General features: G+C 35.3%; 1 protein-coding gene across 6 annotated transcripts in view; it reads left to right on the top strand.

Annotated features, from left to right (window-relative positions):
* ETV1 (ETS variant transcription factor 1) overlaps positions 1-10,725 on the top strand; it is a 92,943-nt gene extending 82,218 nt beyond the window's left edge. For all 6 annotated transcript variants that reach the window (XM_007089095.3, XM_015540652.2, XM_007089094.3 and 3 more), the window contains 2 exons: positions 1,690-1,791; positions 6,784-10,725. In XM_007089095.3, coding sequence (XP_007089157.1) covers positions 1,690-1,791; positions 6,784-7,005 — 324 coding nt within the window. In that variant the 3' untranslated portion in view covers positions 7,006-10,725. The remainder of the gene's footprint in view (positions 1-1,689; positions 1,792-6,783) is intronic.
* The last annotated feature ends 4,470 nt before the right edge of the window (positions 10,726-15,195 follow it).

Raw genomic sequence — 15,195 nt, 5'->3', positions numbered from 1 at the left:
GAGGGCACTTGTTGGGATGAGCACTGGGTGTTGTATGTAAGTGATGAATCATGGGAATCTACCCCCAAAACCAAGAGCACACTGTATACACTGCATGTTAGCCAACTTGACAATAAATTATATTTAAAAAAGTAATATATATATATATATATTTAAAAAAAAAGAAAAAAGTAGTTTTCATGTCCTTTTCAGGTTTGCATGCTGTTTACTTGCCAAATCTCTTAAAGATTTGCTGATGTTCATTATTCAGTTTTTAAAAGGCATTTTATTTAGAAAGCGTTGCTTTCATTTCTTACTGCCACCCTCCCATTTCACTACTGCTTAGAACACTTGCATTAAAATAAAGTTGATCTTTGGAAAATTAAGGTGTACCTGCTGTGATGACCACTTGGATATGTCATCATGTCCCAGTTACATCACATTTCTCTGCTCTTAAAAAAGTAGAGGGATGCATGTGGCTAAATTACATCGTATGTTTATTCCAGGAATACAAATTAAGGAGGTAGAAGATAGCAAGGATCAGTATTTTTAAAAGGAGGGAAAAAAAAAAAAAAACAAACCCTGAGGAAAGCCTATTGCTAATAAAATGGAGAAAGGCACATTATGATCTCCCTGAAAAGCATTCTATTTTAGTGTATGGGACCCAGCAACAACTTGGAATTTCATAGAAATGAAGGAAAACACTAACTCTATTAGCTAATGCTCTCTTGGGGTCGCCTAGGTATGCATGACAGCTGCAGTATCTGCTCAGACTAATAAAATATGGAAATTAACGAGAACATGGTTGTAGCTGGGGTAGAAAAAGCAGGCTACGCTCTTCAGTATAATGCGTCAGCCAGCCCAAGGCGGTGGTGACGCGGGGGAGGCATATACATTGAAGAAGGGGCTTTTCTTGAAAACCTCTCCTCTGCCACATAAGTTGCTCCTCCAAAGCCACATTATAAAAAGTTCTGAGATTTTTCACTAAACAACAAAGTGGACATTCTGCTTTAGAGATTTTTGTTTGTAGACTTGTGTACATGGTGACCTTTTCCACTTCCTTCTTATTTTTAGTATGCAATTACTGTTGTCTAAGTGAATGCCTAATTTGCCAGTTTAGTATTGGTTACAGTTTTATTCTGATGCTGCTTCAGGCAATAAAAATTATTTGCAGTTCAGATTATGAATTTGTATAGTGTTTCCTCTGCTCCACACAAAATGCCACTTGTTCACTCTTTTATTTGGTATCAAACAGGGTATTTTTTCCTTTAGTTTATCACAACCTTGAAAAACACCTTTACAAAGAGATCACTAAGCTGTTCTTGATCTATGGGTTTTATCTGAAAAACTAAGAGGGAAAAAACAGGCCATATATCTCAGGATGGGAAACTTGCCTCATCTTGGTGAATTGCAGCCTGTTCGTTCCCATTGTAAACACATCCCCTTATTTCCATTTAATTTTGTATCCAAAACAATAGTGACAAAGAATTCTATTGTGAAGTTTCAGAATGATCACTGTGCTGCACGCCTGGTTTAAAAGCAAACCAGGACACAGGAAAATTCAGATCATGATTTTGCCTCTTTACTTAGGTCTTTAATTTGGATGTGTTTTGGAAGGTTTGGAAGTAATTGATTAATTCACTAATGTTTTATGAAATATCTTGATAAGGCAGTTCTTAACACTACAATGTCATTCTGTTTTGGTGGCAGGTGGCCCGGCGTTGGGGCATTCAGAAAAACAGGCCAGCTATGAACTATGATAAACTAAGCCGTTCGCTTCGCTATTATTATGAGAAAGGAATCATGCAAAAGGTGAGCAGCTAAAACAGCATTAAAATTCATTGAAATGTTGCACATTAATCTGCATGTCGTACTTTAAAAGCCACATATCATTGCATTGCTGAAGCAAGGTTTTCACTCATTTTAACATATGCTTAGCTCTTGGTTTTGGTATTACAAGCCTTTCTATTTATAAATTCCTGGGCATTAGAGACCGGTGTAATAATATCATATAGAAACTAGTAGACTTTCTGGCATTCCCAACTTTACCGTATTTGGTAAAAAATGTTGTTGCAGTACTAATAGTCATGTATATCTTCCCAGAAGTTTTCGGTAGTCCACTACATTCCCCACAATTATATAATTTGGAAATGCTGTTGTTTATAGTTTCCAATACAAACTGAATGCTTACTTTTTCCCTCCTTGTTCTTATCCTTAAGAAACATTCAGAGAATTTCTTGTCCTGAAAAATCTTCTCTTCTTGTCTGAGATCTTGCCTGGTTTCAGCATGTGACAGCTTAGAATCCTAAACCATTTATTAAAAATAAATATTGATACTATTTCATTGGTGAATGAAGTTATATATATTTTATTTCATTTCAAGTGAGCTTCTCTTAGTATTTGAAAGTGGCTTTAAAAAAAAGAGTAAGATAAAACAAGCCAAGTGCATGAAGAAGAGATTGTAAAATTTTTGAAGAAGGGAATGAACCGATGAATAAAGATAAAACATTGAATACTTGTGATTATTACATCTTTCAGCCTTGCATGTGTATTCATTCCAGTTGTGTAGACTGTGAACCAAGTTTATGATTTATCCTTTGTGAACATTACTGTCTTATTATGCGTCCTTTGTTCATTTGGGTGACACAAACATAGCTATATATTCTGCACTGTGGCATATTTTTTATACCACTATATTTACGCCAAGAAAACTCAACCACTTGCTACATGTAACATACTGGAACAGAGGGAACAGCATCACTGAGTTTTTAGACCAAAGGGAATTGGTGCTCTGGAGTTCACCAGCTCAGAAGTTAGAGTGCCCAAGATCCTCGAAAGATAAGGCTGAATCCATTTCTCATGTCCTATTTCCCTGAATCTTGCCTTCAAGATATATAACCTATTACTACCTGCTCCCCTGTGTTCTCCATCTCAACCGTAGGGTCTTTTTTTATTCCTCCCTTCCTCTCACCTGCCCTTCCCACCTGCAGCGAGACCCTTTCATTTTCCTCACCAAGTCCCTAGTCCCAGCATATCACGTGGGCTGGTGCAGCAGGTGCTCCCCAGTCCTGGGCAGTGGTGCACAGCGAAAGAGAGAATGCAGTCGGGTTTACATGCTGACTTCTCAGCGGGTCACCTTTTTGAACAGGTTCTTCTGCTAAATGGTGGTGTTTTTACTTCCTGAAGTTGTTCTGATGATTAAATGAAATAAGGTACCCGAGATCGTTGCGTGGTACCTGGCACAGGAGAAGTCTTCAGTGAAAGGTGGCTCTGAATACCACTCACACCCTGAAACCAGTGGGAGCTGAGACACATTTGGCTTCTGTGTCTTGACCATTAAGTCTCTTATTAAAGAGAGCATTCACAGAGAGTTAAAAGGAGAAGGTGTCTAGTTACACCTCAGCTTTTAGACGTAGTGTTTGACAGGGTATCTCCAGGATGTCACGCCAGGTCTTAATTATTCTCAAGGGTGTTCAAACGTGATTCTTATTACCAATATCACCATTCCATGTGCCTGTTTATTTATCCGATGATCACATACACCGTGTGTTTACCTCTTATTTTAATAGATTGATAAGACAAGATGCTATCAAATAATCAAATTATGGCATAGGTACTAAAATACAGATTAAAATAGTGTTGCTCCTCACATTTTTCCCTGTTGGGATGTAATTGCCAGAAGAAATTGTTTGCAACTGTTTATCAGCTAGTAGAGGGTAGCAAAATTCTGTGGTTTCTATGACATACCTTTTGGGGTGTTGCCGTGCAATGTGAGAAAGCATAGGGTGTTTAATGGTGAAATATGCAAAATTGAGGTCTCCTTGTAGCCAGCACATAAATGAAGGCTGTTTACAGTTTTTACAGACATGTTTAATCTTTTTCCTCATATGTGTTGAGTGATTCTCTTTGCTGCTATTTGATACGCCTGTGACCCCCCTCATTACTTCACCGATATGGTCCCCTCTTTATAGAGTGCCTTGCCTTCTGATTTTTACCTAACGTCTGTATCAGTCTAATGGTTAAGTAAATTTTAACAGAGTCACTCAGAAAAATTATGCTGTCCTTAAAAAAAAAAGTGTGTTATAGAATTTTATATTTCAGGGTGTAGTGGAAAAATGTTTATATGACCACACTTGTTTAGAAACTTAAAATTCTGATACTCTGGTTTCTTTTCAGATCATATAAACTTAAAATTATGTATGTATGTGGTGTATGTCAAGGAAAATAAAATGGAAAGTTTAGAAAATAAAAATAATCAAATGGATCTAAACATATAAAAAAATCCTGATTATTTCAGTAGTTGTGAAAGAAGAAAGGGTGGGGTATGGCTTTTAGACTGTACATACATGTGTTCACTTCTATTTCAAAACAGAAATGCCTAGACAAATATGTGGAAAAATTTGAACAGTGGTTATTTCTTGATGTTATAATGATAAATCATTATTTCTTTTGGTTTAATGTGTAGTTTTTAGTTTTCCTCTAGTTTCTCTGTGTTACTTCTACGATTTTAAAAATTAACACATAATTTAAATGTGTAGTCTTTCAAAGCACAGTTCAAAAGATACTTCCTTACTTAACTCTAATTCATCTCCTATAAAATTCATGTTCTGTATATCTCAGCTTTGCAGTTTGGGTATACTTAATGTGCAGCATTTTCTACATTGTAATTGTATTACTACTAATAAAAGACATTATTTCCCTTGGTAGTTATCAGCCTTTGTTCTAAACTCTGTGGCATCTAACATAGTCCGATAAATATAGTGGTAGCTCCAAAAATGTTTTTCATAAGAAAAATAGCAGGAAGCAATGAGTCAAGGCAGTCTCCTTAAGAGGTTTTATAATCTTGATTGCATGTTGTACATTTTAATTCCCCATGGTGATTTATCAAATCATTTCTAATTATAACCAATAGCAACAGGTTGGATAAAAAAGCTACCAGTAGCCTAAAGCAAATACCTCTTTTTCTGAAGCTCCAAACAAAACAAAGAAGGTTATTGAATGCTTTGAGGTATGCAGGCCATTTATTTATTTATTTTCCTCAAGATGCTTTGAATAAAGAAAAAAAAAAAAGAAAACAAGGATTTCATATCTTAGCTTTGTTTCTGATATTGCCTGTATATATTTATGGCAATTCCACCTTTATGAACTTAGTTTCTTTCTTATAAGGGCCTAAAATAATTTATTTCAGCTCCTCTGTTTGCTATGCAATGTACTAGAAACTTCCATCTTGATTTTATAAGAGGCTTTCCATAGGAGCCGTTCCCACCTTTATTTCACAAAAGAAAGGGGAAACTGAGAGCAGATTAAGAAACATGTCCAAATTTATAAAAACGAAGTGTTCACTCTTTTCATACCTAAGAATATTCAGATTATTTGGATTCTCTAAATTGGTTCCTTTTACAAGCTAAAAAAATCCAGGACAAAAAAATGTTCTAAATCTTGAGTCCAGAACACTAGCGCTCTTTGGTAGTTGATTCGCTTTTTCCAGACATACAGATAGTTTCTAAACCATGAACTTACTCTTCTCCTGCATCACAAAGCAAATAGCAGTGCCTTTTTGATACATAGGAACCCAGAGGTACTGAGTAATTCTCACCTTTCTAAAACTACTAATCTCTGCACACATACGAAAAGGTACTGTCAATGTCAATGCAAAGAACTGTATTCATGCACACACCCCCTCCACCCTCTATCCCACAACCCACTCCTGGTTTTTTTAGAACCTCAGTTTTGTCTGTTAATGGAGGTGGGGGTACATATGTGTTTCACTTCATTATTGTTTATAATTTCCTAGAGAAACATTATTCTTCAAAATTTAAGTTTGGTACATGTCATTCCCTACAAATTATGCTACTTCTCCTTTATTTCAGGCAGCTGTCACATTTCTTTTTCTCATTTCCTCCCTATGCATTGTATATTTTAAATTCCTTTCACTTTTTTACACCTCTTACTTCAATTTGACACTTTACACACATCCTTAACTTCTGTCTAATGCAACTTGCCTTCATTTTTAAAAGTGATGTACCCAGGATAATGCTGTCCTCTTGATCCATCTTTCATTTAAATAAGGCTATGCATCTTTTTCTTTTACATCAGAATACACAAGTGCCAAAAAAAGAAAAAAAGAAGAAAAGAAAAAGAAAAAAGAACCAGTTCACTGTGAATCAGCAAGTCACTAGTCTAGTCTTATTAGGAACACAACACATTTTTCTTTTAAGGTTTAGAAGTTTAGTTTTTCTACGATTTCAGAAAATGTAATATTAAGAGGGAGACACTACACCTTAAAGATCCAGTCATTTTATAAAGATATTACCATTTAAAACAAAGGAAAAAAATTTCAGTGGGAGATGCCTGCATGAAATCATTGATTTCCACCCCTCCCCCAAATAACAATGTAAGCTTCCTTTTATTTAAAACAAGCAAAGTGCTAAGCTTTCTAGCTGTGCCTGGAATGAATGTAATTATTACTCAGAGTCAATCATTACTCAAGGTCGCATTTCCCTCTTTTGGACTGTAATTTATTCTACAAAGTAAGGACCTTCTTTTTTTTTTTTTTGGTTATGCACCCTTTCTGGTATATTAAACCAAGTTTTTATTCTTTTGTTTCCCTGCTCTTTCCTATTTCGGGATGGTAGAGATCGCAGTTCTTTTGAGGTCCATTGACATATAGCGTTACATCAGTTTCAGGGGTAAAACAGAATGATTCACTACTTGTATATATCATGAAATGATCGCCACACTAAGTTCAGTTAACATCCTGCACCATACATAAGGCTGGGTTTTTCTCTTCCGTGTTTTCATCAGGTGGCTGGAGAGAGATATGTCTACAAATTTGTGTGTGATCCAGAAGCCCTGTTCTCCATGGCCTTTCCAGATAATCAGCGCCCACTGCTGAAGACAGACATGGAACGTCACATCAATGAAGAGGACACGGTGCCTCTGTCTCACTTTGACGAGGGCATGGCCTACATGCCGGAAGGGGGCTGCTGCAACCCCCATCCCTACAATGAAGGCTACGTGTATTAACACAAGTGACAGTGAAGCAGGGCCTGCTCAAGCGTTTCCTCTTTTTGCAGGATGCAGAGAATCTCTGAGTGCTCTTCGATTTTTGATTTTTGTTGTTTGTATTTTATTTTTAAATAATAATACACAAAAAGGGGCTTTCCTGTTGCATTATTCTATGGTCTGCCATGGACTGTGCACTTTATTTGAGGGTGGGTGGGAGTAATCTAAACATTTATTCTGTGTAACAGGAAGATAATGGGTGAATGGGTGGGGGAATACGGGGATTACTTTTTACTTAGGCTTGGGATGGGGTCCTACAGGTTTTAAGTATGATGAAGCTATATCATGTTTATTTGATTTCATAACAACATAAGAAAATGTTCATTTTCTCTGGGTATCTATGGTACAGTTAATTCACATTGTGTAAATATCCACTTGGAGACCATTTGCCTTGGGCATTTTCCCCTCTCATTTCTGAGTCTCTGCAAGATGTACAAAAACAAAAACAAACAAACAAAAAAACCAAAAAAAAACAAAAAACAAAAAACAAAAAAAACCCTACTGTAAATGGCAGTTTAATTGTTAGAGATGACTGGTTTTGCACCTGTTGTAAAAAGGTATTTAGAGATTGCATTTGCTGTTTTTGTTTTGTTTTGCTCTATATATGACTCACAGAGGATAACCATAAAATGGGTAATTCTCTCTGAAGTTGAGTGATCACCATGACGGTAAATGAGGGGCACAATTTTGGACTCTGGCTCCAAACTGAGTCATAGGCCAGTAGCATTACATGTATCTGGTGCCACCTTGCTGTTTAGATACAAATCATAATGTCGTTTAAATATTTTGAAGCCCGTTTCAGTTAAATAATGATATGTCATGGTCCTTTGAGATCTTCATTTAAATGTTAAATCCAGGATCACAATGAAGCAAAAAATATCTATCTCACTTCCTTCAGTACATAAAAAGACATTATTTAATCGATAAGAATTAACTGTACTAAATCACATATTATGCTGTTCTAGATACAGCAAGCACTCCTTAAGAAAAATATCCAATACACTAAATAGGTACTATAGTAATTTTTAGACATGGTACCCGTTGATATGCATTTAAACCTTTTACTGCTGTGTTATGTTGATAACATATATAAATATTAGATAATGCTAATGCTTCTGCTGCTGTCTTTTCTGTAATATTCTCTTTCATGCTGAATTTACTATGACCATTTATAAGCAATGCAGTTAACTACAGATAGCATTTCAGGACAAAATAGATGACTCAAACCATTTATTGCTTAAAAAATAGCTTATGCCATGCTATGCTATAAGCAGCTTTTATGCACATTGACAAATGAAGAGTAAGCTTCAGCTTGCTAAGGGAAACTGTGGAACTTTTGTAACTTTTGGTGAAATAGAAAATTATTTACAAACTGTCAAAGATCTGAGGAAGTTGCTGTATGACATAGTGCTGGCACTGATATTCATCATCTTGTTTTGGACACTTGTGTAAATGTGTTTGGATTGTTTGAAAGAAGATTTAAAGATTTAAAGTTTCAAAGGTTTTTGTTTTGTTTTTGTTTGGCATTTGGAGAAAATATTGAAAGCAGAATATGTTGTTTCATTCGCCTTGGAAAAAAACAAAGTAAATGGTGTTATAATATCCTTGAAAAGCTTGCTGAACCATTCAGACAAGAAGCATGAATTTTGTTCAATCCATCAATATCCCAGAGGAACAGCATTTTTTAAGAGTCTATAATGAAATGTTAAAAAAAATCCAAAACACAAAGCCAAAATGAACCTATAAAAGCATTTCTTGGTGAACACAGGAAAGATTGTTGAAAGATGATTTCTCGGCTACCCATTTTCCAAAATGGCACAGATCACAGCTCATATATCTAAATTGAACAGCTATTGGGAAACCCATATACAGTGATCAATACTAGTCACACTTAATCCTACAAAAAGATCTATTTTAATTTCATTGTATGTATGTAACCTGTGATTTCAATGATTGTTCTGCCTATACATTATATATCATTAGGCCCATTATGGGTTAATAAGTATGCCTTAAAAATGAGAACTTTTTTCCCCCTACTATGCTCATGTGGCCATTTACAGCACTTAGAATAAAAACAAATTTTAAAATATTCAGCTAAAGATTTATTGGAAAGAGTATTAACGTATTTGGAGAAATTGAAGGAGAAATTAAAAGTGGGTCTTTAAAATAGCATCTAAATGAAATTGTATTGAGGATTCTTTTTCTTTCTTTCTCCTTTTCTTTTTTTCCTTGATCTTTTCTCTTTTTAATATCTAGTTCTAATTTCCCATTGGGGAAGGATTGGGCTATGAGTTATCTTAATGGATCAAAGGAAGAACTGGTATTAATTATATAATATTTAAGGCCAAACTATTTTTCTGCTTAAGGTAGTGACTCACAAAACAAAATGAGTAATTGGCCTGTTAACATTAAGAATATTTCCAGTACAGAAGGGTTCAAACGTTGCATTATAAACTCTTTTGGGAAATGTATCTCAAGTTCTTTTTTTTTTTTAAGTTCTGTTTTTATTCTTTTTGTTTGCTTGTGTTTTTATTTTCAGATAGATTAATAAATCTGGCAGCTGATTTCTGCGAGAATCTTGTGTTTTGAATTTCTAATTGAATTGGCTATTAGAAATCCTTTAAAAATATAACATTTTCCTTCAACTTGGTAAAATAAACTAAAAGAAATCTCTCCCCTAATTTTGCTGCCTCTCAGTGATGATATGCTATTACCCAACAGACTGATTACAACCAAGAACGGTACATCCTAAATAACTAATGAAAAATGACTTTTCTTAAGTTATGCCTCTGAAAAATACTGAAAAATAAAAGTCCACAAAGCTAGCAGTGCACAACAGTTTTCTGAAATCATGCGTGGGTCTTGGAGGTAATTTATTTGAATCTTCTTTCTATAGATAGTTTTAATTTCTTGTGGCTGCCCTAACAAAGGTAATGGTTCAAAGCTACACAAATATATCCTTTTATAGTCCTGAAGATCAAAAGTCCAAAATGAGCCTAAAGGTGCTAAAATCAAGGTGTGCATGTAGGGATTCTTTCGAAGGTTCCAGGAGAGAATCCCACTCTAGCTTCTACTTTTAGAGGCTACTGACATTTCTGAGTCCCGGCTCCTGGCTTCAGCACTCCAGTCTTTGTTTCTGTCGTCATGTCCCTCTTTGTACTGAAGTCAAATATTCCTCAACCTGCCTCTTCTAAGGACACTGAGGATTGTATTTAAGGTCCTCGCAGATAACCCAGGATGATTTCTCCATCTCAAGATCTTTCCTTTGTCACATCTTTGAAGGCCCTTTTGCCTGTTTCATTCACAGCTTCCCAGATCAGGACATGGAGGTGGAGGGTTGTGGGGAGGGTGCTGTTATTTAGCCCATCACCTAGATGAAGACGCTCTGGTCAAAATACTGATTGATTTACCTCTAGACAAAAGTTGTGTTGATGGAGATAGGGTGAGAAGTTACTGAAAAGCATTTTTGTTTACCATTGAAATAGTTTTACTATACTCTGCATAAATGGTACTGAAAACATTCTATTAAAGTTCACCTATTCCAATAAAGGATCTAGTAATCGCATCAAACGATGACATGACTTTATAACCCCTTGTGTAAATATTATGTGATGAGCGATAAGGTGTGTTAAGTACAGCGTAGTAGCACAGTTAATTCTGTCGTCCAAGCCAGATTATATATTTTTTAAATAAATTTCTTTTTGTGCTGGTATGAGTGGTTACTATACGCTCTTAACATCTGCCAAGGATTACTATTTATTAAGAATTTTAGAATATGTCTGTTACTCAGAAGAACAGTTCTAAAATGTGAGTCACCTTGTCTTCATATGACAAGGAAAGAAATCTATTACCCACTTTCATAGCATTTAAGCAGATCATGGGAATTTCTAAAATGAGCTCCTTTGTCAATCAGGCAACGTTTTAAGAGCTTATAATGACAAAACATTGCAGAGGAGAAGGCCATTTGAATGTTTATACTTGATATCTTAGAAGAAGTAAAATTTAAAAATAAGTGCATGAGCTATTTTCCAGTGCTGTTTGGGAGGAAGAAGGGGAAAATACTGTTGTAAAAAAAATAGAGATCCAGGTAAAAATAATAGAAGGAGATTAAAGGAGGCAAATGAACAATTAAGCAATTGTGAGAATTCCGTAACAGCCAACATTCCATAAAATATCAGTGTTGGACATCATGCTGAAGAATTTGACCCAGTTTACTCAGAACACAACTAATACTTGTAGGGCTTAATTTTTTTTAAACATGAGATACATTTAGAAGGATTTATTAAAAAAACAATTTATGGGAAAATACAGTTTAAGAAGAGAGTGGACTAGTGGGTACTTTTATAGAAGTAATGATGACTTTAGAATGTTCAATTACATACACAATAGTTATGGCTTATGAATTCATATGTAAGGTAGCATCTTGTGGGGTTTTTTTTGTTTTTGTTTTGTTTTTATTTTGCAAGTAGACCCTAATATTCTTATGTACTTCCATTCTAACATTATGTTTCTATGAGGAAGACATTTTTAATTAACGTGGATGTATTGAAATTATACTTACAGTTTGAGAAAACATGCTATGAAATTTGTGATGATAGAAAATTAAATATGCTTAAAATTTAAATCTAAAATAAAAGCCCAGAAATTGAAAGCATGATCGTGATCACTCTGGAAGGTGGCACATCTAAAACTGGAGGGCGGAACATCTAAATTTTTGACACATCCAAATTTTGGCACATCTGAATCATTTTAATCATTTCATGTATGACCAAGCACTTGAGTAACCTCTTTGCTGTCCTTCCACTACTTCCCATGTATTATTCTCTTTATGGTAACTTAGTTCCCAGGACACCTGATCAATGGTTTTCTAATTTTGTGTTCTAATCTCTTTTAATACATTATTTCACTTAATCCTCTCAGCAACTGTATCAGAAAGAAATTTGGGGACGGGAACTCTCTGAATTATTTTAGTGATTCCTATGTGCCAACCAATGGGTATGCATGACATACAGCACTGCCTGTGTCACTCATGGGTCTTATTGAGGGGAAGCTGAGGCTCCCGGCAAAACAAAAATGTCATGTCAAGATGTCATGTGATCACAGTCAAATTCATCAACTCTTTTCTGTAACTTGGGCCTGGCTACTTTCTTGATTTAAATTTCTAATGACTTAAAAATGTACGTAACGATGATTCCCATTTTGCTGAAACACGGTCTTACTTAAAACATTTCTTTAACCATTTTTGAATAGTCTCTATAGAAAAATCTGGAAAAGAAATCAAGTGCTATTTAAACAGCAGCAACATCAAATGGTGATTCCCCCCCGCCCTGAGTCTTTAAGCATTTCAGAATCAAAATGAAGTACCACTTTGTTTTTGTTTTCGTTTTTCTACCAGAGAAGGGTACAGTTTAATGTTCCCAAAGGAGACAGATGTACTGATCAAATTCATCAGAAAGTTGTAAACACTGCCCCCATGATTTATGCTATTAGACATGACTTGTGAAAGTAATAGATTTTCCAGAAAACTTTTAAGGCACAGTAAATCTGAATTTACATGATTCAGCAGGAGCAACAGACAGATTTTTAAATTAGAAAGTAGAACTGAAAGCATAGAAAGTATTTTATAAAGAAATCTTAATTTGTAATAATGTCACATTACTGCAAAGTGAACTATGACATTTTCTATACATTTTAATTTCCTGAATAGCTAGTAAAAGTATTTGTCCTATAGTTTTAACGTCAGTTTAACTGTCAGAAGAAAAATGTAGTGAGAAAAAAAATAGGGAAGAAAAAAAGACAATGCGTGTAGCACTAGTTTTCAAACTGCGTCTAAAATGCTATCCTACTTTTGATACTACAGAAATATTTTACTTTATACTTAAAAGCAATCACAAATATTGGGACACCTGGCTGACTCGGTTAAGCATCCAACTTTGGCTCAGGTCATGATCTCTTGGTTTATGAGTTTAAGCCCGGAGTGGGACTCTGCTGGTAGTGTGGAGCCTGTGAGGATTGTCTCTCTCCCTCGCTCTCTGCCCCTCTCCCACTTGTGCTTTCTCTCTCAAAATAAACTTTAAAGAAGTAATCATAAACATTAAATACTTTAATTTTTCTATTTTAAAAATGTAGTAATATGTATATAACATAAAACTTGCCATTTTAACTATTTAAAAAATTTTTAATGTTTATTTTTGAGAGAGAGAAAGACAGAGTGTGTGTGGGGGAGGGAGGGCAGAGAGAGAGACACACACACACACACACACACACACAGAATCCAAAGCAGGCTCCAGGCTTTGAGCTGTCAGCACAGAGCCCAAAGTAGGGCTCGAACTCACGGACCGCAATATCATGACCTGAGCCGAAGTCGGGCGCCCACCGATTGAGCCACCCAGGTGCCCCGACACTAATAACGTTCTAAATTAAAAGAAATAGAGTATTTCTCTCTGACTTTCCAAATTTCTTGTAATAGATTCCTTACAAAAATCTATTCCTTGCAATTTGGTACTCTGTCATTTACAGATTAAGGTGATTTGTTTAGAATCATTCACTTGCGGAGTAAACTTCTGCTTCGTTACTGAGAGGATCACATGTGAAGAGATGAGATTATATTATTTTTTTTTCAGCTACATAATACTAGGCCCAAATGTGATATTTCTAATTTTCTTTGTTGATTGTTACTTGTTTCATGAAGATCTTAATAGTAAATGTTACAAACAGCACATAAAATTGCCATTCTGATTATTTTGCATACTTACCACTGAAATTCAGTATCAAGAAAATTATGAAATAGAGTCAACTGAAAAATGACTTCTTCCCCACAATTTACTGTTTACTTAGTTTCACAAAAAATTGTCATTATGCAGAAACCCTCAGGCAGTATTTCTAAAATCAAAACAAGGAGAAAAATGAAAATAAATGTTTGGATAATTTAGATCCCCAAAGAGAAGTACATCGCACACTGATTTATTCACTGGCTGAATATTAATTCATTCATATTAGAACAGACTTGAGATGATTCATTTCAATTTGTTCTATGTTTGGAAATCCATTGATTTAATCTCTCAAAATCCCCAAATACGAATCTTCCACAAATTGGTAGTAAACACTGCTATAAATCAATTGATTGTGTATTTTCTGCATTCAAACTAAATGTGCCATTCCATAGGTAAACTATATGGAATATACAATAAATCTAAAATGCAATCCCTGTCCTCAAACTAAATAAGACTAACCCATGTAAATCTAACATACACTTAGAGAATTATGTGCTATATCAGTGAGGCTAAAATAATCTATTATTTAGTGCCCAGACTCTGCAAAAGAAGTATGGTAAAGAAGTAGCCTTAAGAATGCTAGGTAGAGTGGAAAGCAGGGATAATTTTATTCAAATATAATAAGGATACAAGTTCAATCATGCCTATTACCATAAAAAGAAGCATTTAATTAATCACCAAATGTAAGTTTATGTGGCCCATTATGCAGGAGAATGTTGAAAATTTATAAATCAAGGCAGAGCAGAATATTGACTCATTAACTTCTGGACTGCTTTGATCCTGAACATCTTGATTGAAAGCATTTATCAAATGTACACTTGCTGCATACATGTACATACTGGGATTCCTCACCATGTTATGAAGGGCTTATTGTGTTACTTTTGGTTGGTGGTTTAATCATTCCAACAATAACCACTGATTAGGCGTTTTTCAAAGCCAAGAGGCCCCATCTTGTAGACACTGTAACTCTCTTGGTACCCACCCTGATAACTGGCCCCTTGACCCCATCCTACCACTGATGCTTAAAAAGGTCAATAGACAGGAGTAAAGAATCCTTCTAACACTGAGTTATTTCCAGTCTTTGATGCATTCCATCTCATAATTGCAGTGGCAATGACTATTTTATAGCAGAGAGCTCATAGGTTGATACCTAAGTACCGTTGGGGTACTAGGATAGCCCTTGTTGGATGGGCACAACTCACCTATTGCCCTTGCATATTATTAACAATGCCCACTTTTTCACTCTCAAACCTTGGAAAATAAATTCACTCTTTATCACTCCACTCTATATCAGAAAGCCTGATTGTAATGCTCTCTTTGGGTTGCTTCCCATGATGACATTTGGTGACTGAATCATCAAACCATCCCTCCAGGACAC

Source organism: Panthera tigris, chromosome A2 (assembly GCF_018350195.1).
Source record: "Panthera tigris isolate Pti1 chromosome A2, P.tigris_Pti1_mat1.1, whole genome shotgun sequence".
NCBI classification, from domain to species: Eukaryota; Metazoa; Chordata; class Mammalia; order Carnivora; family Felidae; genus Panthera; species Panthera tigris.
This window is presented reverse-complemented; position numbering and strand designations above follow the sequence as displayed.